Source organism: Nomascus leucogenys, chromosome 15 (assembly GCF_006542625.1).
Source record: "Nomascus leucogenys isolate Asia chromosome 15, Asia_NLE_v1, whole genome shotgun sequence".
Classification (NCBI taxonomy): domain Eukaryota; kingdom Metazoa; phylum Chordata; class Mammalia; order Primates; family Hylobatidae; genus Nomascus; species Nomascus leucogenys.
Window position 1 is genome coordinate 745555 of NC_044395.1, and position 23609 is coordinate 769163.

General features: G+C 42.1%; 1 protein-coding gene across 2 annotated transcripts in view; it reads left to right on the forward strand.

Annotated features, from left to right (window-relative positions):
• Window positions 1-23609, forward strand: part of NCAPD3 (non-SMC condensin II complex subunit D3) — a 71992-nt gene that overhangs the window by 30276 nt on the left and 18107 nt on the right. For both annotated transcript variants that reach the window (XM_030829593.1, XM_030829592.1), the window contains exons 15-24: window positions 94-228; window positions 1338-1558; window positions 8815-9006; window positions 9337-9434; window positions 9561-9676; window positions 13146-13253; window positions 15384-15498; window positions 15579-15686; window positions 16982-17220; window positions 17919-17998. In XM_030829593.1, coding sequence (XP_030685453.1) covers window positions 94-228; window positions 1338-1558; window positions 8815-9006; window positions 9337-9434; window positions 9561-9676; window positions 13146-13253; window positions 15384-15498; window positions 15579-15686; window positions 16982-17220; window positions 17919-17998 — 1412 coding nt within the window. The remainder of the gene's footprint in view (window positions 1-93; window positions 229-1337; window positions 1559-8814; window positions 9007-9336; window positions 9435-9560; window positions 9677-13145; window positions 13254-15383; window positions 15499-15578; window positions 15687-16981; window positions 17221-17918; window positions 17999-23609) is intronic.

Below are 23609 nucleotides of genomic sequence, written 5' to 3' on the forward strand. Positions count from 1 at the left end.
ACAAACTTAAAGGAAGTGTTCCTTTGTTAACAGTTTATCTTTCTGAGGTGATGCTATGCAGTTATCACTTCATGTTGCGTATATGCCTTCTAGGTATTAGTGAGTGTTTTGAAACACTGTGATGTCTCGGGCATGAAGGAAGACCTGTGGATTCTGCAGGACCAGTGTCGGGACCCTGCAGTGTCTGTCCGGAAGCAGGCCCTCCAGTCTCTTACTGAACTCCTTATGGTGAGAGACAGGACATTATATATGTAATGCATGGTATTTTACATTACAAGTAATTCCACGCAGTAATTACCTGCTGCTGAATGTTAAGTTGACCTTTAAAAACTCTACTAAGTCCACTGCAGAACTGCACAACATAAGGGAGGAGGTATCTTGGAATTATGTGTGATGGACTGTGCTTCCTATTAAACATAATTAGGAACTAATGCTAGAGAATGCCACTTGTTAGCCCTTTCTTCACTTTATTTTATTTATTTATTTATTTTTTTTGAGACAGAGTCCTGCTCTGTTTCTCAGGCTTGGAGTGCAGTCGCACTGTCTCAGCTCACTGCAACCTCTGCCTGTCAGGTTCAAGCAACTCTCCCGCCTCAGCCTCCTGAGTAGCTGGGACTACAGGCAGGTGCTGCCATGCCTGGCTAATTTTTGTATTTTTAGTAGAGACAGGGTTTCACTATGTTGGCCAGGCTGGTCTCGAACTCCTGACCTCAGGTGACCCACCTGCCTCGGCCTCCCAAAGTGCTGGGATTACAGGCGTGAGTGACTGCACCCAGCCCTTTTCTTCACTTTAAATCTCACACAGAAAAATAAAATTTAAGATTGATTTGGTTAAGCTAGAGGCCTAGATTAAATTTAGTCAATTAGGGCATAGATAGATGACACTGCCAAAAAAACAGACTCACAAGTACTATATTTAATTTACTTTTGTCAGCTAGTTAGCATTTTAGTCAAAGAATTTTAAAAGCATGTTTATTTCTTTATTTCATGATAGAAGGCATTAAGCAATGCATATTTTGACTTTTTCTGTCAGCATCTATTCTAATTGCTCTTTGGGATATTTATTATTTGCTCTTGATTTTTAATGACCAAAAAAGTACTGATTTACTAGTAGCTACTAGTAAAATAGTGACTTTAATGTATGAGTATAAAATTTTGGTTTGCACTGATTTACATTAAGCTGGCTTTGCCTTTGTATATTTTTTGAATTTTTTTTTTTTCACTCTATGGTCTATTTGCAGTTGAATGTGTGATTATTTTTAACATCTCAAAATGTTGATCACAACTTCCCTGGCTTGTATTTAGACCTTCTCATGTCATCATCTTTCACTCCTAAGGCTCAGCCTAGATGCGTGCAGATCCAGAAAGTTTGGCTGCGGGGGGTGGTCCCAGTGGTGATGGACTGTGAGAGCACTGTGCAGGAGAAGGCCCTGGAGTTCCTGGACCAGCTGCTGCTGCAGAACATTCAGCATCACAGTCATTTTCACTCTGGGGACGACAGCCAGGTCCTCGCCTGGGCACTTCTTACTCTCCTCACCACCGAAAGCCAGGAACTGAGGTAGGTTAACTGTATGACCTGTGTTCCCTATAGAAGAAGACCTAAGACTTTGTATTAATAAATTTCTCCTACTGGTCCTTGAAAAATCAGCTTTCCAGATTACTTAGCATATGTGAAGATTCAGTATTGGTCTCTTTTTCCTTGACTTGCTTCCAATCTCTCAGATATTTTTATCGACTGTAAGTTTGTGACACCTTTTTGGTCACTTCCTTTGCATCTGTCTGACGCTTTCCAGTTTCAGATTGGTGTCTTCATATATAATAGACAACACTGACGGAAACACATATTAATATCACCTTTCCCCAATACTGGTTATCATGAAGGATGACTTCCTAGCTCCTGCAACTTAAACTGTTTTTAACACCTTATTGGATTAATTGACTTAACTAACGCTGCAGGCTTTTTCTCCTTTGATAACATTTATTGAACATACACTGTACAGTGAATATTGTATTTAGGAGTTAGGACCTGTGATAGAGGAATCATCATGCGGTAGAAAGAAAATAGATTTAGTATCAAAAAATACCATTCTACAGCCTTGGCAAAAATCACTTTCTCTGAGCCTTAGTTTCCTGATTTGTAAGAGCAGCCATTGTACTCTAGGGTCTCTTCATGTCTCTTTAGGTATTACAACTTTATGCCTGAAAAAATGTGTTCATTCAATAAAGGTTTTCTCAGTACAGGTTGAGCATCTGTAATCCAAAAATCTAAAATCCAAACATGCTCTGGAATCTGAAACATTTTGAATGTCACCATGATGCCACAAGTGGAAAATCTCACACCTGACCTCGTGAGATGGGTCCCAGTCAGAATGCAGGCTCACAACATACAGTCTGTTCAGCATCCCCAAGCGAAAAATAAAATCACCTTCAGGATGTGCATATAAGGTGTATATGAGACTTTGGTCCCATCCCCAAAATATCTCATTAAGTATATGCAAATATTCCAAAATCCAAAACACTTCTGGTCCCAAGCATTTCAGATAAGTGATACTCAACCTGTACCCACCCTATGCTTTCCTGAGATTTCTAGAAGTGAGAGATTTAGCCAATAATAGAGTCTACTGCTTTTTCACTTTTCTTAGATATACCTCCTTATGCACGCTCAATGTATTAATTCATGTTAATGTAATGAAAGGTAGTAGTCAGTCTTTGCAGAAAAGCAGGAGAGGCCTTCTACAGCTCCTGAGAAGCTGTTGGGAGGTTTTAAAATTTATTTTTCTTTATAAAAACTTTTGTATTGAAGTATAGCATGTCTAGAAAAGTACATAAACCATAAGGTCAGTAAATATCACGAAGAGAGTATACCTGTGTAACCACCATGCAATCTCTGTTTATCATCGTAGGTGATAGCCACCTCTGCCCAAGTTGGGTAATACTTGAAAAGAAGTGGCCCAGAACTCACGTGCTGCACATTTTCTGAAATTACTCTTGACTTCTGATTTCATGGCAACTCTTCTTATTTTCCAGTGTTGCTTAAAATTTTGTTTTATTTTTGGTATTCGTTTATTTCAGAGGTCTTTAAGGAGATATTAAAACAAACAAAGAAACATGGGCTCATTTTGAAACCTGGAATCAGGTTGCGGATGAAACTGCTTAAGGAGATTAAAAAATGAATAAGAAAAAATGCAAGTTTAGAAGAGGAACCTTGCAGAAGATGTGCATTGAAGGCTTCAACAGAGGAAGATAGCCATGTCGAAAAGACTTAAGAAGTATGAAGAGGTAGTGGAACAACTAGGAGAAAATGATTCAAATGGAAACAGGGAGTGAGGATTTCAAGCGAAACAAGTAGTCGACAATTCTAAATGTCTCAAAAGCATTTCAAACAAAACTTGTTCACAGAGTTCACATCAAGTTAGAATCTTGCACCCAACCAGATTATTCAACATACAGGGTAAAATAAAGCCATATTGAGACTAGCAGAAAACCAAGGGTGTTTATTGCCACTACTCCTCCACTAAAGGGCCATCTATGAAGGATGTACTTCAGGCCAGGCTATAATCCCAGCACTCGGGGAGGCTGAGGCGGGAGAACTGCTTAAGACCAGGAGTTTGAGATCATCCCTGGCAATGTAGTTAAGACCTTGTCTCTACAAAAAAAGCCATTTGTGGTGGCGCACGCCTTTAGTCCCAGCTCCTTGGGAGGCTGTGGTGGGAGGATCGCGTCAGCCCAGGAGGTGGGGGCTGCAGTAAGCCGTAATCGCACCACTGCACTCCAGCCTGGGCAACAGCAAGACCTCGTCTCAAAAAAATAAAACAAAAAGGATGTACTTCAGAAAGATGGAAACTGAATTCAGAAGGTTGCTAAGAAATCGATAAACACATAGATAAATCTAAATTAAGCACAGCCATTAAAAATCAGTAACAACAATATGAGGATGACTAACTGGGATGACTGAAAGCAAGGTGAAGCTAAAATATAAAAAAGTATGTAGGATGAGCTGGAGGGTGCATTTACTTGCATTTCTAGCATTGGATAGGAGGAGACTAGAGATGCTGATTGGCATTAAACTCGAGTCAACACTGCAGACAACCAGGGATAGTCATATGTAACTTCTGAGCCAGCAGAACAGAAGTAACACTGAAGAAAGTTCAGTGCAAGAAAAGGCAGAACAGAAGTGAGGTTAAAAAATGAGAAGGAAATAAAAAGCATGGTATATCGAAATCATAAAATAAAAGGGTGAATTAATCCAATAGGTCAGTAATCTCCATAAATGTAAATGACTTACATTTAACAGTTAGTGGACAAAATCTTTGGATATAAAAACTAAAATCCAACTACATACTGTTTATAAGTGCCACACCTAAAATAAAATTACCAGAAATGCTGAAAGAAAAAGGTTACTAGAAAAATAATGCAAAAAGAAGGCTGTATCAAATAGAATAGAATAGAATTTAAAATAGAGTCAAATAGAATTTAACGGAAAATGTCATCAGTTGTAAAGAAAGTTACTTATAATGATAAAGGAATTATACCTGAAAGAGGTATGTGTTCCTAAAGGATATGTATAAAACCCCATGCCCAACAAGCACACATGTCTAAGCTTATGTGAACCATTTATAAAAATTGATTATCTACAACTTCATAGAGTCAGTCTTAAATATCAACAATTCTGTATTAATAAGATAATGTTCTCTGAGCATTATACAATAAGTAGTAGAGGAAAACCTCAAAAAAGAGCATTTGAAGAATTAAAAAAGATACTTCTAAATAACTCCAAGGTCAAAGACCAGTGAATTGGAAGATTTTTGGAACTTAATACGTGCCAAAACTTGTAGAATGCATTTAATGGAGTACTTAGAAGGAAATGTGTAACGTTAAATATGTATTAGAAAAGGAAAAGGACTGAAAACTGATGAGCTAAAGGTTCCATTTAAGAAGTTACAAAAAGTCATTGAATAAACTTGAAGAAAAGAAATGCTAAAATTTAGAAATTTAAAAACTGGGAAAGAAAAACAGTCTTCAAAAAGTCTAATGGAAAAGATAAACTTCTGCCGAGATATGACAAGAAAAAAGGTACAAATAAATAATATCAATGATGAAATGGGTGATACAACTACAAATGTCTTGTTCAGTATACATTCAAAAACAGAGTATTCAGAATGTATTAGTATTTTTTAAAGGGCACAGTTCTATATAGGCATTTTTTAGTCTAAAGTTTTAATTGATACAGCTCTTTGTATTAATTTGCTAGGGCCACCGTAACAAAACACCACAGAGTAGATGGCTTGAAGAGCAGAAATTTATTTTCTCACAGTTCTGGAGGGTAGAAATTTGAGAGCATGGTGCCAGGAGAGTGGGTTTCTCCTGAGGCCTCTCTCCTTGGCTGTGACCTCATGCACATCCCTGGTGTCTCATTCTGTGTCCACATTTCTTCTTATAAGGATACCCTTCGTGTCCGGAATTTATTCCTTCTGGTGGGTTCTTGGTCTCGCTGACTTCAAGAACAAAGCCGCGGACCTTCGCGATGAATGTTACAGCTCTTAAAGATGGTGTGTCCAGAGTTTATTCCTTCAGATGTTCAGATGTGCCTGGAGTTTCTTCCTTCCGGTAGGTTTGTGGTCTCGCTGACGTCAGGAGTGAGGCCGCAGACCTTCGTAGTGAGTGTTACAGCTCTTAAAGGTGGCACGTCCGGAGTTGTTTGTTCCTCCTGGTGAGTTTGTGATCTCACTGACTTCAGGAATGAAGCCGCAGACCCTTGCGGTGAGTGTTACAGCTCATAAAGGCAGTGCGGACCCAAAGAGTGAGCAGCAGCAAGATTTATTGTGAAGAGCGAAAGAACAAAGCTTCCACAGCGTGCAAGGGGACCCGAGCGGGTTGCTGCTGCTGGCTTGGGTGGCCAGCTTTTATTCCCTTATTTTGCCCTGTCCATGTCTTGCTGATTGGTCCATTTTACAGAATGCTGATTGGTCCATTTACAGAATGCTGATTGGTGCATTTACAATCCTTTACCTAGACACAGAGTGCTGATTGGTACATTTTTACAGAGTGCTGATTGGTACATTTACAATCCTTTAGCTAGACACAGAGTGCTGATTGGTGTGTTTTTACAGAGTGCTGATTGGTGCATTTATAATCCTTTAGCTAGATGCAGAGCACTGATTGGTGCGTTTTTACAGAGTGCTGATTGGTGCATTTACAATCCTTTAGCTAGACACAGAGTGCTGATTGGTGCGCTTACAATCCTCTAGCTAGACAGAAAAGTTCTCCAAGTCCCCACTCGACCCAGGACGTCCAACTGGCTTCACCTCTCACCTTGAGCTTGAGTTAGGACCACCCTAACAGCCACGTTTTAACTTCATCACCCCTGTAAAGGCCCTATAGGAGGGAATGGTAGAGGTGATGAAAGCTGAGCCTGAGGTTTGGAGGAATTGGAAGAGGAAATAGTTTATTCAACTGAACAAACATATTTTGAGGACTTCATTTTCCAGGACTGGTTCTAAGTGCTGGAGATTCACAGAATAGTTCAGTGCACTTCCTCTACTCCAGTTGCTCTTGGTCTAGTGAAATAGACAAAAGCAAGTCACAATTTTAGTGGAAAGGGAGCTACAGGAGAACAGAGGAAGGGCACATGGCATTTTGGTGATTATTTCTTCCTCTTTTTCCTGTTCCTGTCCTCCTTCTTTCTTCTTCTAGCTTAAGATGGCTTCCCAGAAGTAGTGGCATGGGCAGAATATTTGGGAATATGTAGGAATTAAGCACCCAGAATAGTAAGGGTTACCAGGAAGGAAATAGTCATGCAAAAGCTCAGAGGCCAGAAGGCTCTACGAAATCTCAGGAAAATGCCTAAATCAATTGCTGTTGACTGAGATGTGGAGAGCAGAGGTCAGGCAGGTCGAGGACAGAGAGAGTGCTGGAGATGGAAACCCAGCTTCAACTTGAATGCTTTATCACATCTCAGTTGGGAGCTCTTGGTAATGCATGAGGTCGCCCAGAGTTAGGTTGGAGATAATAGGACTAAGAATAGAGCTTTTCAAATCAGCAGTTAGTTATTAGAAGACAGGAATTAGTTAAAGGAGATGAAAAGAGATCCAACTGGTGGACCAGAGTCTCAGTGCAAAAGTAGTCAGTAACCTCTGGTGGAGGCCATGGAGACGGGCCTGAAGCATGGCCGTTGGTTTTGGTACGAAGACAGAAGTTAGTGTGTTGGGTCACAGTCTGCCCAGGTGAGGAATGGCTGTGGCCCTCAGCTGGGCTGGGAGGCTGGCTGGGAGTGGAGGGCTGGGAGTTGTCAAAGAGGAGCCAAGTTTGAGATTTCTGCAAGTTCAAAGGGTTTTTTCCCCATTCTGTTGCCTGCATATAATAAACATTACTTAATATTTTATATAATTATTTTAAAATAAATTTAAAAATACTTGTTCATTGCTTATATCTTGTGGTATTTGGACATAAATCAGACATAAATCATGTTGTAAGCTAACTGTATTAAGACTTGACATCTGTGGATGGATTTTTAATAGCTGATATATTAACAAAACTTCATTTGTATGCATATGGTTATTATGGTATATAGATGTGTTTATTTTGTTATAGGTACCTTGTTCTGTATGCTTTGAGAATTTCCCTTTTAAAAACAATTTAATGAGGAATTCCCGATGTTCGCATGTGTGTATGTATGTGTATGTGTTTTCTTAGAAGTCTAAGAAAAATTAATCAAGGGAAGAAGTGTATTTTTCTCTTCATTTAATTATATAATATGGCATTGTGTCATGAGTCATATGATCCCATTCAGTGACTTGGGAAGAAGTAAAATAAGAGATAGTTCTAAAACAACAGTGACGGCCAGGCACAGTGGCTCACAACTATAATCTCAGTACTTTGGAAGGCCAAGACAGGAGGATGGCTTGAGCCCAGAAGTTCAAGACCAGTCTAGACAACATAGTGAGACCCTGTCTCAAGACAGACAGACAGAGAGAGAGAGAGAGAGAGAAATTAGCCAGGTATGGTGACCATGCCTGTAGTCTCAGCTACTCTGGAGGCTGAGGGAAGAGGATTGATTGAACCTAGGAGGTGGAGGTTACACAGAGAGCTGTGATGATACTACTGTGATCCAGCCTGGGTGACAGAGTGAGACGCTGTCTCAAAAACTAGTAATATAACACAAACACTTTAGTACATCAGAAGCATGGTTTTTTATTTTGAAAAGGTTTGAAATACCTATTTCTGAGTGGTATTAAGTTATTGCATATTTTAGCTCATTTAATATCATATTTAATTGTTAGGTTGTCATTTACAATCCTGCCATTTAGTCCCAGCTACTCGGGAGGCTGAGGCAGGAGAATGGCATGAACCCAGGAGGTGGAGCTTGCAGTGAGCCGAGATCGCACCACTGCACTCCAGCCTGGGTGACAAAGCGAGACTACGTCTCAAGAAAAAAGGGCAATGTTACTAATTTTTGTCACTATAACTGTGTAAGCTCTGGATGTATCTGTAACTGACCCCATGCAGTTATGTAGAAATTTTGGAGGGGAGGAGGATAAGAAGAGTCTCAAATGAATTGTGAAATTTTATTCTTTACTTTAAGAAATATTTTATGAGGGGAAAAATGAATATAACTGATTGTAGAATAATAAAAATTTAAAAGGTACCTAGTTTGGTATCAGGCATGCCACTAATTAGGAACATCCGTGTAAAAGTTTCATGTGCCACGTGAGTCCTGGAGCAGCAGAAGTTGATGCCCTTTCAGTGAGGCTCCGATCTGTATCATTTTGTATATTTACAGTTGCAGTTCTGCCTTTCTATCTTTTTTTTTTCCAGCCGATATTTAAATAAGGCTTTTCATATCTGGTCCAAGAAAGAAAAATTCTCACCCACTTTTATAAACAATATAATATCTCACACTGGCACGGAACATTCGGCACCTGCCTGGATGCTGCTCTCCAAGATTGCTGGCTCGTCACCCAGGCTGGACTACAGCAGAATAGTACAATCCTGGGAGAAAATCAGCAGGTTTGTATCTTCTAATGTAACCAGTAATGACACTGAAGAGTCTTAGAAAGAAAACCCAAGGCTTAAGGAAGTGGGCTTTTTCACAGCTATTCATATACAGAGAGCTTCTGTTTAAAACCTGGTATAAAACAAGTGTGAAAAAAATAAGAATCATGTTTAACCCATTTCCCCTTTGTCTAAGTACATTAAGTGCCTTGATGTTCCCCCAGCTTGACTCCTAAGCCATGCTACCTACCCTGCTTCCTCCAGTGTTAATCCAGAAGAAGGGCCTTTGTTGGCAGCAGTGTTTAACTTGCTTCTCCCTCCGTGTTTCTCCTGCCCTTCCTCTAGTCAGCAGAATCCCAATTCAAACACCTTAGGACATATTCTCTGTGTGATTGGGCATATTGCAAAGCAGCTTCCTAAGAGCACCCGGGACAAAGTGACTGGTGAGTGTCTGCTGGAGAATCTTACGTGAAAATGCATTGCTGTTCATTTCAGGTATGTGTGTGTGTGTATATATACCTGAATATATTTAAGCAGTTGAACTTCAGGGGTTTTGACTTCCTTCATAGATGCTGTCAAGTGTAAGCTGAATGGATTTCAGTGGTCTCTAGAGGTGATCAGTTCAGCTGTTGACGCCTTGCAGAGGCTTTGTAGAGCATCTGCAGAGACACCAGCAGAGGAGCAGGTATGGCCAGACTTACCCTGATGTGTTTCTGACTTTTTTGAGCTTAGGATGTTACTGTATGTGTTTTGAAGTTTGAGGAGCATTCTCTATAAATAAGAGGACGTGTAAGGATGTCCCCAGCAGCTATTGCCGCAACAAGGCAAGGTTTACATAACTAGCAATTGACGTTCCCCAAGAAGATTTAGCTGCCGAAGAGACATGGCTCCCTTAGATGGTCACCACCTGATCGCAGGTGTGAGTGTCTTTAGGTAGGCGTTCCTGTTGATTGTCTGTCATTTCCTGGTGAGAATTCTGCAAGGTTATCTTTCTCCTTGACTTCCACTCTCATTCCAAGAACATTTATAGGCAATTTTCCACTTAAGCAGGAAGTTCCCTCCAGAACAGGTTTCCGACCTTTTGATAGGTCATAATCTTGGACATGCCTGTCCTGTTACTATGTGGTTACACTACTCAAATATCTCGTTGGTGTCATGTCCCCAAAGTTGTCTATAACCCAGAGCTCATGTTTTTATATATGCATAAACAGAAATCCAAATCAGTGATTTATGGGAGGCAGAGTTACTTTGACTCCTTAAAAGGTATGCGTACCAGTAACTGAAGAAATCATTTTATTACCATATATTTATTCTGTTTTTATCATGAGATACACTCTTAGTACCAACCATAGTGAAAAAATTTAGAGCTGGGGTTATTAATAATGGCTACAGAAAACAAAAATTAAATAATTGCTGGGATATATTTAAGTTTTCCAGAATAAAAGAAAATGGTGGCTTCAGCTGATCTCCCCAACTGCCTTCCTGTGTTTCCTTTTCTTGACCAAGTTCATTAGAAAAAGCCCTTCCTTAAGATGTTACATTTTCTACTTCTAACAGATCAATTAAAACAATGATTGTAACTTTTTTGCTTGGGACTTAAGACTGTTGACCTATTTCTTACGAAATGGTGTCTGGTGTTTTTCTGGTATCTATCTTTAAGCTCTTTTATTGATGAAAGGGATACTTGCATTATTTGATTTTTCTAACCCTTTATCTCAAGACCCAAGAAATTATATGAAAAAATTTTATTTTTATTTTTGAGATGGAGTCTCACTCTGTCGCCCAGGCTGGAGTACAGTGGCGCAATCTCAGCTCACTGTAACCTCCGCCTCCCGGGTTCAAGCAGTTCTCGTGCCTCAGTCTCCCGAGTAGCTGGGATTACAGGCACATGCTATCAGGCCCAGCTAATTTTTGTATTTTTAGTAGAGACAGGGTTTCACCATGTTGGCCAGGCTGGTCTCAAACTCCTGATCTCAAGTTATCGCCTGCTTCAGCCTCCCAAAGTGCTGGGATTACAGGTGTGGTAAGACTGAGGAAAGAGTAATCAGGGAGGAATTTACGTAACAGACTATGAAACCGCAAGCCTTCCAGGCTCAGTGGTACACAACTTACTGCCGGCAAAGCTGGGACTAGAACTAAGGCCTCTGACTGTTTCCTAATTTTCTTTTCGCCAGCACTGGTTGGAAAAAGAATCATGTGTACAGCGCGCAGTCAGGGCCTAGGAAGTCATCTGCCGCTTGCTGCTGGCCCAGGGCCATTAGGACGGTGATTACATTGTCCTGAGAGCCTATGAGGAAGGCAAGAACTGTGTTCAGGTTAGACACTGAGAGCTGGAAACGGGTGGGGCTTCCTACTGCATTAGCAAAGACCGCCACGGTTTTAATCTGCCGACACAACCTCACTCGGTGGTTGACAGAGGAGCAAGGCCCTGAAGTTTTCTGGAATGTTAGGGTATTTTCAATCCGTGTGACCCGCTTGTTTCCCCCAAACACACTTCTCCTTTTCTCTGTAAGTGAAAATCATTTATTTTACTGAGAGCAACAGATTACCCGAAGATATAGCTCAGCAGCAGTACATATGAAAGGACTGTGGTCTTTGGGCATTTTTGTGATCTGTTTTGTGACTGTCATTAAAAAATTGATGAGCTCTTGTGTCAGTAGAAATAGTGTCTAGAACAAGAGGAGCAGTGGTCCTGTGTCCTGGCTGATAAGTCAGTAGCAGTGACAGATTTACAGAGAAGTGCTGATGAGATTGAACATAACTAGAGGAGGGCAGTTAAATAAGGGCATCAAAAAGCAAGTCCTGTAAGGAACTGCAGAAGGGCCTGGAGTCTTTAGCATGGAGAAGGGAGGGGTTGGGGACAGTAGGCTGCCTAGCTAAATTCAAATTTATGAAGGACTTTCAAATAGAAGAATTGGATTTATTTGGTATTCCCAGACAACCTATCTGGACCAATGAATAGAAATTACAAGTTTTGGTGAACTGCAGAGAAGACTTACTGAGGTCTGCCCAAAATGGAGGGCTTGCCCCAGAGCATGGCCCTTGTTATGGGAGGTATTCGGGAGAAGCTGGACAAGAACTTGGAACGGGCTGCCATGTGGAGAGGATGCCAGCACTGGGCGGCCTTGTCGGCTTTCCCAGATTCTGTGATACCGAAACTTCCTAGTCATAGTGCCCAGGTTCTGGCCTGAGCACTGTGGGATCAAGCGTAAGAATTGCAGAAACTCTGGGCCAGTGTTGTGGTCCAGGCTGTGCAGTCTATTACAACTTTAAATGCAGTAGCTCTTTTGAAAGTAATAAAGGCAATAGCCTCAAGATACATTAGGGCAACTCAGACTAGAAACGCTGCTCACAGTGGTGGCTTGCCAGGCTGTGGCACTGCCAGGCACTGGATGGTGGTTACCACAGGTCCCTCCCTAAGGCACTGCAGCGGAGCAGGGGAGGTGCAGGCACATCAGCAGATAGTTTCAACATAATGTAACCATTCCTAAAGTAAGAGTCGGCATCGGGTAGCATGGAAGCAAGGGGATGGAGGCGCTTAGCTCAACCGAGGTGTTTTGGAATACGGTTTCCTGCAGAAAACGAGGTCCGAGAATTCTAGAACGTGGTTGGGAGCTCTCTTCCTTGGCATAGAGGAACAGTCCCATGTGCACTGGAAGTGACCCCTTGAAGTTATTGTCATCAATAAGAGACACGGAACACTTGTCCCTAATGAATAAATTTCAGAAGAATAGCAACTCTATTTTATGTCTTTAAAAAATGTTGATCACAGTAGTTAATTCGTCATCTGTATATGCCAGCAAAACTACAGCTTATTTCTGTATTTTTGGAGGAGCACTACTATTATAGATCTCTTACAAATTACTACATGGGGTCGTTGTAAATATTTGGCCTTTTGCTCTTATAGGGCAAATGTAAAAAGAAAGATGATATATACACCGTTCTTTATAAATTCCACTTAGCCAGTACTCATGGCTAGATTGCTAAATGCATGTCATTGTGGTTTTGGACAAATTGTGGGAAAGAGCAAAGCTAGAAAGCAGCCCTACAGCCTATCCATTTGAAGACCATAGTTTCTTCTGAGAACATGGTGTTTCACGGGTAGTCTGGGAGATGTGCAGGGCCCTTCAGAGATGACTTTTGACTTGCCGTAGGAATTGCTGAAGCAGGCGTGTGGGGATGTACTCTCCACCTGCGAGCACCACCTCTCCAACGTCGTTCTCAAGGAGAATGGAACAGGGAATATGGACGAAGACCTGTTGGTAAGCGACTGCTTTTCCTAACCATTCTTTTCACTTCCATTTTATCAGTGAGGTTTTATTAAAGATGACTTTGTAATGTATGCTTTAAATGCTTTTAACAAAAGGGCTGTCTTAGCCTAGAGCTTGCTCTCTCTTTTTAGAAGATATTTTTAAATTGATAACCTATTCATTTTTTTCTTATATACTTGTTATCGGGGGGGAAACTCAATGATATATGCTTCATCTAGTTCAGTCTTACGAGAAGCCTGATTTCAGTAGGTAAAACACAGTATGTGTTGTAAGGTTGGTATGGTCACGCTTAGAAATCTAAGGTAAGAAATAATAATGTGAGTATACTGTTTTTGGTTTGTGTGTTTGCTTTTTTAAAAATTTAACATGTCTTCTGAGCTGTTTGAACATCAGACAGTAGAACTGGGGAATAGTGCTGAGCCATTGCCAAGTAATGACTGAAATACAATGAGAGATTTGACAATTCAAAACACAGGTGACCTGGGAGCCCTGAGATTGTTTTCCATGGCACCCCTGCTTTAGAAACTCTAAACAGTGCGAGAGATTCCCGTGAGCCAGGACGGGACAGTTGGCTGATTTCAGTGGCTGACTGGGGACAAGATGTATGGCAGTAATTCTGGTTCCAGCATCTGACTCTGTCCAGTAAAGGAAATGAGCTGCTTTTTGATGCCATTCAGTACAGGTCATCATTTAACCAAAGCGGGCCATTTTTCTCATAGATTTAAATTAGTAGAGCACATCTTTTCTGTGTTCAGTTTCTGCTTGTTGGCCTAGCTCTCCTAACTCCCAGTGACCACAGACCAAGCTTAGATTTGTTAAAAGAGAAGACCATTGTGCCTGAGGCACTACTGTGCACGTGATCAGTAAAACAAAACCTCGCTATGGGAACTTGGATGCTTTAGGTAAGAGCACCAGGGAGTGTAGCACAGGCTTGGCCCAGGGTTTCTAGAGGGTCTTACTCTTCTCATTTCTACCCACATTAAGAAAGATGCTTAATATGGTCAGTGAGTCTTGTCCCCACCCCCCTCCCCCAGGTTTTTTTCAACTGTTAACCGTGTCATCAAAATCTACTCTTCAGTCAAAATATACTATGGAGAGGTTTTGCCTTATACACATAGTTTCATTCTTGCTTCTTTAAGTAGAACTTAAATTTTTTTTTTAATGAAGAGATATAGTATTTCAAGATTCTTTTAAACTCATATACTTTGTTATTGGCTTTCTTACCCTAGAATAAGCTTTTATTTGGCATTTTACTATTCAGCATCATCCCTCCATTTGGGGTGTAAATAAAAAAAGAACAATATTACTTAGTTGTTAAACTGAATGTATGAATAAACACAGCGTGGCAGCTGTGAGTAGGTTTTGGATGGGGTCTACATAGAAAAATAATCTGGAGGGCAACTTGAAAATATGTTTCAAAATGTAAAGTAGCTTTATATACTCTTTACCTTGGATTTTACTTCTGAGGAAAGAGAGCGGTATCTAAGGATACACAGGTGTTCACCAGAGCTCATCGAAACGTTAGCAAAATGAAACAGCATCAGTGTTCATTAATACTGGAATAGTGCAGTGTTATGATGACAGTCCTAGTTTTAAAATGGCATGCTTATGTAGTCATTAAACATGTGTCATATATATTGACATGAAACGATGCCTAATGTTCAAAGTAATCATTGCAGACTTCAAAATACTATACTTGGTAAGTGTATAAGAAAAGTCAGCATAAAGCCGTGTGACTATAGAAATACTTTGAAAAAGTTATACACAGAAACAATAATGATGTCTCCGGGTGGTAAGGTTATAGGTAGATGTATCCCAGTTTACCCAAGATAACCCTGGCGTACACCTATTTTCACAACATAATTCTAAATAGCACCCCCTTTTACTTGCAGATGTGTCTAGATTTAGATGATAAAATTATATGCTTGCCCTAATTTTTGATGAGTTTCATTACATAGTGACTAAGTTTTTACAATAGCCATGTATTTTTATGAAACGAAAAGTAGTAACATTGTTTTAAATTTGGGGGTAAAGGAAATACTCCATTGACATGTCCTTAATCTAGCTAGAGTTCACTTTTCTTTTGCCTTATTTTTACTGTAAAACCAATTATCTTTGTAGGTGAAGTACATTTTTACCTTAGGGGATATAGCCCAGCTGTGTCCAGCCAGGGTGGAGAAGCGCGTCTTCCTTCTGATTCAGTCCGTCCTGGCTTCGTCTGCTGATGCTGACCATTGTAAGGCACTTGAAATCATACTCTATACCATGCATGCCGTTTCAAGGTTCTGTCAGTAACTTTCTCTCCCTTCCTTGCAGTACTGTCATCTCAAGGCAGCAGTGATGCCCCAGCATCTCAGCCACCCTCCCAGGTCAGAGGTTCTGTCATGCCCTCTGTGATTAGAGCACATGCCATCATTACCTTAGGTAAGAAAAACGTGGGAGAATGGGGCTTGACATCAGGTTCTGTGTGTAGCTGTTGTCTTAAGTAAGCCCAGCCATGGGACTGTGTCAGGGGCTGCCGAGCCTGTCTGTGTCTGCTCTCGGCCATGTGGTTCCTAGAGGTGGCTCTGATCTGAGTGCTGAGCTCTGCATAACCACGTGCTGGTCATGAGAGCCCTCAGGCTGATAACTCCCCAAGACTCAGGTACTCTCTAGAGGGTCTAGAGGGAGCTTTTGTTTTTTAGTAGGGTTATGTTAATTTATTACAATTATACCTGTTTCTGTAATTTTTTTCAATACCTTCACTTGACTTTAATATTCCTGTAATTTTTTTATATTCATAATGCAGCACCACGAAGTCTATTCATCAAGAACTGTGCCGGGCACTGCACTGAGTTCTGGAAATGAAGAAATAAATTTTCCTTAAAAGGAAATGGTTTATTTAATACTTTCCAGAACTGGCTAGATGACTATTTACATATTTCTCCATGAACTCAAACTATTTTTAATCTTGAAAACACTGACCTCTGTGCTGGAAATTGTATTTTGTTTTTTTTTTTTTTCCTTTAGTGTGAGTGTATATTTCATGCTACCTAAGTTATTAATTTTTTTGTAATATTAGTTATTTTTCAAATACCTAAGAATTGCAAAACATTTCTCAGGCACAAAAGAAACATACACACAAAACTCAGCAGCCTTTTCAACTATGAACAAGAAAGAAAGAAAGGGGACATGCATTCTTTCCTATTTACCTAGCTCAGATTTCAAATTCAGCCATGGGTATTTAGCATCTGTCGAGGATATGTATGATCAGGAGTAAAATGTCTCTCAAATTCAGCCATGGGTATTTAGCATCTGTCAAGGATATGTATGATCAGGAGTAAAATGTCTCTCAAATTCAGCCATGGTATTTAGCATCTGTAGAGGATATGTATGATCAGGAGTAAAATGTTTCATCTCTCAGGCTTTGCTGATCATTTTCCAGGTAAGTGGATAACTGCGAAATTCAAATATTGACTTTAAAAGGAAGGTGATTTTATTAGTGTAAAGGAACATCCCATAGTGTATAACTCCTGGGGGGTTTATTTCTCCTTAGGTATTTTTATTCGAATATTCAAGATGGGTCTGTCTGCCTTTAGTTTTCTGTTGTTTGTGATTGTGGGCATGATGTTTTAACTTTGATGAAATAGAAGCCATTAGCAAGATGTATCTGGAGAAAATTTAGGAATGGAATTAGGATTTAGAATACAGTTGAGACATCTTCCTGTCTTCTATGCCAGGTAAGCTGTGCTTACAGCACGAGGATCTGGCAAAGAAGAGCATCCCGGCCCTGGTGCGAGAGCTCGAGGTGTGTGAGGACGTGGCTGTCCGCAACAACGTCATCATTGTGATGTGCGATCTTTGCATTCGCTACACCATCATGGTGGACAAGTACATTCCCAACATCTCCATGTGTCTGAAGGATTCCGACCCATTCATCCGGAAGCAGACGCTCATCTTGCTTACCAACCTCTTGCAGGTGCGTAGGAGGGTTCACGCTGTCCTTTCCCCTTCACCGTTGCTTCTGGTTGAAGGGAATATTTGAGTAGCGCAGGAAATGTGCTTGCTTTGTAGTAGAATCCAGAAATGGTTGTCTCATCTCCGGTCTGGAGTATTACTCTTCTGATGTTCAGCACAACCTTCTAAACAGTGTTACTTGTGAATGTTCATTTTGGGACTTTGTTCAGACGTCCCGTCAAGCAGTGAGAAGTTTCATTTTGAAAATAAGTACCATGTAGAGAAAAGCACATTCAGTAGACAAGTAGTTCTAGTTTGAATTCTGTTATTCTTTTTTAACTTGGACAAGTCCACATTTCTGAGAGCTAACTTCTCCCTTTGTAAAATGGGGATCAAGGTGTTTGCGCTGGGCTCTGCGAGTCTAGTGGGACGTTTCCGTGTGCAGAAGAACATAGTGAACGATTATGAACCGTATTATAAATAGAGGGTGGCACCATCCCTCTAATGCCGCGTGCTTTGAGTCATTTTTCTCCTGTGGTAGAAGGGTGATGTTCTGCACGTACACTTCTCCGCACTACATTCCGACGGTTTGGAAGCGTGTGCCTGTGCACTGAGCCAGTGTGCCGGGGACAGACTGCGTGGTGGGTGGAGTGTGGCTGGGAACAGTGAGGCTTGCCCATGATGACGCACTCTGAAACATGCCGGCTTCTCTCTGCACAGGAGGAATTTGTGAAATGGAAGGGCTCCTTGTTCTTCCGATTTGTCAGCACTCTGATCGATTCACACCCAGACATTGCCAGGTAAGTCTTTTCCTCACGTCAGACGACTCAACAGTTTACCTCATTTCTGATGTATGCTGGATTTCTCTTTTTTTTTTCAGATTGGTTTAGAGTTAAGTAGGATTTAGTGAGCTGTCGGTAGGTGCCAGGAAAATTAGCAGATTTTTAAGATGCTAAGCAATATAACAAACCTTTGTTTTGCACACAAGTTTAAAAGAAAATGGTTAGATTCATCATTGAATAATCTCAGCATTGACTGCACTTGCTGACAGTGTTTGCTGTTCCTGAAGGAGCTTGAAGAACATTATATGCTTGCTGTATTACACCATATAGAGGAGCAGCCACTAGAGACTCACTGTTAATTTCTAGGTGAAAAAAAAAAAAAAAAGTTAATTTTGATAAAGAGGTGAGACTTTAAGTGCAGAAATTTTAAGGAAGAAACTAGGAATTAAGATGCAATTGCACAATGTGGAATCAAGTGTACAGATGACAAGACTCCTTGGAAATGGGCATTTCTTCAGACTTGTATAGCGTAGGGGAGTGACTTTGGCAATTATTAATTTCTATCCTTGCATCTTTTTTTTAAAAGATTTTTTTCAAGGGGTTGAGAAATGGTCTGATAGAATTTGCTACCCTAGAGTTTGTTGTAACAATAATTCTTTTTAAAGCAAGTCTGCAATTGGAAAGTAGAATGTTGAATGCCATGGTAAAAGCCCCACAGTGGGGAAGAGGTCTTTATAGAGCTCATTAACTATAAATGGCTGGTAACAGTGGGTCCCTCTGGATCTAAATATAGCCACCAGTAATTTACTCTGAGTTCTGTGGAAGTTTCTGCTCAGTTTTCTTTAGGTGTAATTTTCCAAGGGGGGAAACATTTCACATAACAAACCAGTAAAACTAATATTCTACTTACTGCTGCCTAGAGCCGGAGGCAAAAAGCTAAGGCTGTCACCTTTTTTTAGATAGCTTCACACACCCTCTTACCTTTACAACGTGTCCACTGTACTGACTCTCAGGGCTTTCTACAGAGTGTGTGGCCCGGGAGAAGGTGTAATCAGACAGGCTGGGAATGCTTTCAGATGATGCACCTGGGAGGTAAAATCGGTTACTTAACCTGCATTTCCTCATTTTTCCCCGCTGTTGTTAGCTCCCATACGTGTATGTGAAAAAGAGCAATGATCAATGAGTAAACTGTAGGTAGGATTTGTACATATGGGTGTTCAGATCATCCATCAAATGAAGAGCATAAAGATACTTTACCATGTAGTGAGATTACCAGGGTCTCTTCTAGCATTTTAACACTTCCCCCTTAATCTTTCCCTTTTATGTCTGCATCCTGGGTTTGTTGACACCATGGTTCGAATGTAGACCATGATTTTCAGCTTTGAAAAGCTCATGACTACTTTGCTAACTGTAATTTAAGTTAGTCTGTTCTCTGAAAATTTTCCTTTTATTTTTATTTGACATGTAATAATTATACATATTTATGGGATAGAGAATGATATTTTGATACATGTGTAGAACATGCAATGATCAAATCGGGATAATTAGTGTAACCATCACCTCAAACATTTATCATTTCTTTGTGTTGGGAACTTTCAAAATCCTCTCCCTAGCTTTTTGAAAATAGACAGTAAATTATTGTTACTATATTCGTCCTACAGTGCTGTTGAGCATTTTAATATACTCCTCCTGTAATTTTATATTTGTTAACCGGCCTTACCATACCCTTCCCAGCCTCTAATAACCACAATTCTTCTCTCTGCTTCTGTGACCCTACCTTTTTTTAACTCTTACATACGAGTGAGAATGTGTGGTATATATATATATCTTTCTGTGCCTGACTTTTGATTTTTAGGCCAAAGGCTATGCCTATCTGCTATGTTAGATACTGTTTTTTTTTTGTTTGCTTGTTTTTTTTTTTTTTTGAGACAGGGTCTCATTCTGTTGCTCAGGCTGAAGTACAATGGTGCAGTCATGGCTCCCTGCAGCTTTGACCTCCTGGGCTCAAGTGATCCTCCCACCTCGGCCTCCCAGATAACTGGGACTACAGGTGCATGCCACCATACTTGGCTAGTTTTTGTATTTTTTTTAGAGACGGTTTTTGCCAGGCTGGTCTCAAACTCCTGGGCTCAAGCAATCTACCCACCTTGGCCTTCCAAAGTGTGGGAATTACAGGCTTGAGTCACCGCACCAGGCAATACATTTTTTCGTGTGTTTCTGCTAATGCAGATCTTAGGAAGAGACTATGGTGACAGAGCCTATTGAATTTTTTATGACTTTTTTTTTCTTTGAGGTTCTGGCTTTTGTTTTTGTTTTGTTTTTTTGTTTGTTTTCTTTTTTTTGAGATGGAGTCTTGTTCTGTCACCCGGGCTGGAGTGCAATGGCATGATCTCGGCTCACTGCAACCTCTGTCTCCCTGGTTCAAGTGATTCTCCTGCCTCAGCCTCCCGAGTAGCTGGGTCTACAGGCATGTGCCACTACACCTGGTTAATTTGAGGTTCTGGGTCTTTATTAGTGAGCCCAGCCTGTAGTCCCCCTCCACCCTAGCCCACCCAAAGCAGACAGTGAGTTGGAGTCTCTGTGTAGGGTGGGAAAAGGTACCAGTGGCTCTCTTCAAGATGTGTGCACCAGCTGGACTGCAGATAGAGTCTGGACAATCTGAACGGAGGGCAGCCCCTCCATCAGGGTCTGCCCTCCATCCAGATGGAGCCCTGTGCAGGCAGAGGCTAGGCCAGGTGGCAGTGGGGCCAGGGGCTGCAGCATGGTGGGGCTGCCCCAGTGCAGCTGTCCTCCAGCAGCTCAGTAGCTGGGGTGCTGCGGATCATGAGGAGTTCCTGTCTGGGTGGGCCAGGGGCAGGTAGCGCGGAAAGCCCTGGGGGAAGGGTTTCTACCTCTTGCACACAGAACCAGGTCTGCTCCCCATCAGCCCCACTCAGCAGCACATGCTCTGCAAGCCGTCATCCATCTGTGGTATCTCAGAGGACATCCTGGACCACACCTGTGCTGGCCCCACCATCCCCCGCCTCCCTGGGATCTGGGGCTGTGAGCACCTTCTCAGCAGCCCCCTACTGAACAACTATGAGGTTGGAGGCCTCAGTAGTCACAGCTCCTCCACAGAGAGCTTGTCAGCCACAGGCTGCATCAGGACGATGGTCACTTCTGAGGCTGGCCACAGGGGCTAGAGCTGGACCCCACTCATTCCTGCAGCCCTGCCTCCCCATTGCCCACATTCTGTAGAATGAGGCTCTGCCCTCCCCTGCAGGTCCTTGCACTGCCTGCCCCCTCTGTGTGACTTTTTTTTTTTTTTTTTGAGACAGGGTCTCGCTCTGTTGCCCAGGCTGGAGTGCAGTGGAGCAATCAGGGTTCAATCAGGGTTCACTGCAGCCTCAATCTCCCAGGTTCACGTGACCCTCCCACCTCATCCTCCCAAATAGTTAGCTAATGTTTTATTTTTTGTAGAGTTAGGTTCTCACTGTGTTGCTCCTGAGCTCAAGCAATCTTCTCACCTCAGCCTCCCAAAGTGCTGGGATTGGGCATGAACCACTGCCCCTGGCCTGTATGACATTTTTAATTGCTGGTTTTATAAACCCCAAATTTAGAGGCTACAAAATTCTATGATCTGTTTTCCTGTCTGCCTGATAGGTGGTGGCCTTGTAATCACAGGGCGACAGCCAAGTAATGAGCAGATCATTGTAGTTTAACTGGGCGCTGCGGGCACTGCCGCAGGAGTGCAGAGAGGTGGGGCCAGAAGCTCAAGGCAGGACAGCGCCTCAAATAATGGACCATTGAGATAGAAAAGGGGGCAACAACAAGGATGGCCTGGTTTGGGAGAAAAGGAAGCAAGCACTTGACTGTCTGGAGGGCTCAGTGAAGCCCTGGAACAATCAGAATGGGGTGAGGGAGTCAGGAGCCAGACACTGGAAGGGTCAGCAGGGTAGTCATCAGTGGACTCTTTGATCTCCAGTGTGGCAACAGGGTCCAGGGTGTGGCTGCACTGCTGACATTGGGTCCAGATGGGATGGTCACTGGAAGCAATGAAGTCAGGAAAGCAGAAAGTTAGGGCATTCAGTAGCTCATCTGCATGGGGAGTCCTGTGGGGATTTGGAATGGAGAGCAAAACTGGGAACCAGGTAGCAGAGAGCACAAGAGGCAGATGGCGGGAGCACCACAGGGAGGTGGAGGTGGAGGTGTCTTAGCCAGCAGCCAGCCCACACTCTCCGCACTTCACTGGACCCACTTCCAGCTGTCTTCCGGTGTCAGAGCACTTTTGGCAACACACTATCTGGTCCACACGCTATGTATAGGCTTCCTGAGGGGCATGAGTTTGGTTCTGTTATTCCGCATCCCTAGAAAAGGGGCATGAAACCAAGCAGACATGCAGTGAACATTTGGTGGGTGGAGGCAGGAAGGCACTGGGGGTCCGGGAAATGTGCTCCTCATCCTCTGACTGAGGGATGAGGCAGCCTTCCCTTGGGAGGGCTGAGAGAACTGGTGTGCTGGGAGGACAGCCGGCCCACAGTTATGAAGGGGAAGCATAAGAGAGTGCCGTGAGAGTCGGCCGTGGAGGGTAGGGCCTGACTCACCGTGGAACCTGGAGTGCAGAGTACATGGAGGAAGGAAGCAGCAGTGCAGGGATGACCAGGGTCTAGACAGACCATCACAGGCGCTTGCATTTGGGGTGGTGGCCAGGGAGAACTAGGGTGTAGGAAATACTGCTTCAAGCTTCAGGTAGACTTCTGGTATAGATGGGTCTGAACCCCAGTCCTAACCTGAGACAGACATGTGTTGTAGGCCAGGTCAGGAACATGAGTTCAGCGTGAACTCATGAGGCTGCCTGTATTGAGCAGACACCCTGCTTCAGAATGGCATTCAGCTCATGAAGAAGTCTGAAGTCAGATTTCTATGTTTCCTACTAAAGCGGAAAACAGAACTGGACACATGGCTCTTACCTTGTGGCCTTTTGGGCTGTTAGAATATCCTGGATTTCGATTCTTAGTAAGAGAGTAATAACTTCTTTTTACAAGGCTGTGATAAGGTAATCACTCAGATTTAGCTGGTCTTCCCTTTGTGTTCCATATAATTCATGCAGCTCATGCTGTATGCAATCCCTAGACCGAATCCCTGAGTTGGTGGTGTGGGTGTGTGTTCCTAGTGGTTGTCTTGAGGGCTGGGGAGAGGATGCTGACCGAACTCCCAGCTTACTAAGATTTCTTGAGAATGCTGGAGGGTTCCTAATCCACATACCTAGAGAGTGCTGCCTCTTGTCACTCTAAAGGAATGTTCTAGGAAGCATTACTTGGAATGTTAATTTCTCCTAACTTTTCAGCAGACAAATGAGAAACAAAATAGTCCCTTTTCTCCAGTTAGGAAGCTTGCAGGGTCTGTGCATCTTAATCTAATCAAGGCTGAAACTTGCCCTTTTAATAAAGTCCCAGTGAATACAGCAGCCAAGATGAGTTGTGGATATCACACATTGGCTGTGGCTTCCAGTTTCTCTTGCTAGAAAGCTCTGTGACTGCATTTTCAGCCCTGAGCGTGTGAATCCTGGCATGGTTTTATGTTGCTATGGAATTTATTTGTATAGATGGTTCAGCGAGTTTTTCACTAGGGCTTAAACTCCACAGTATCT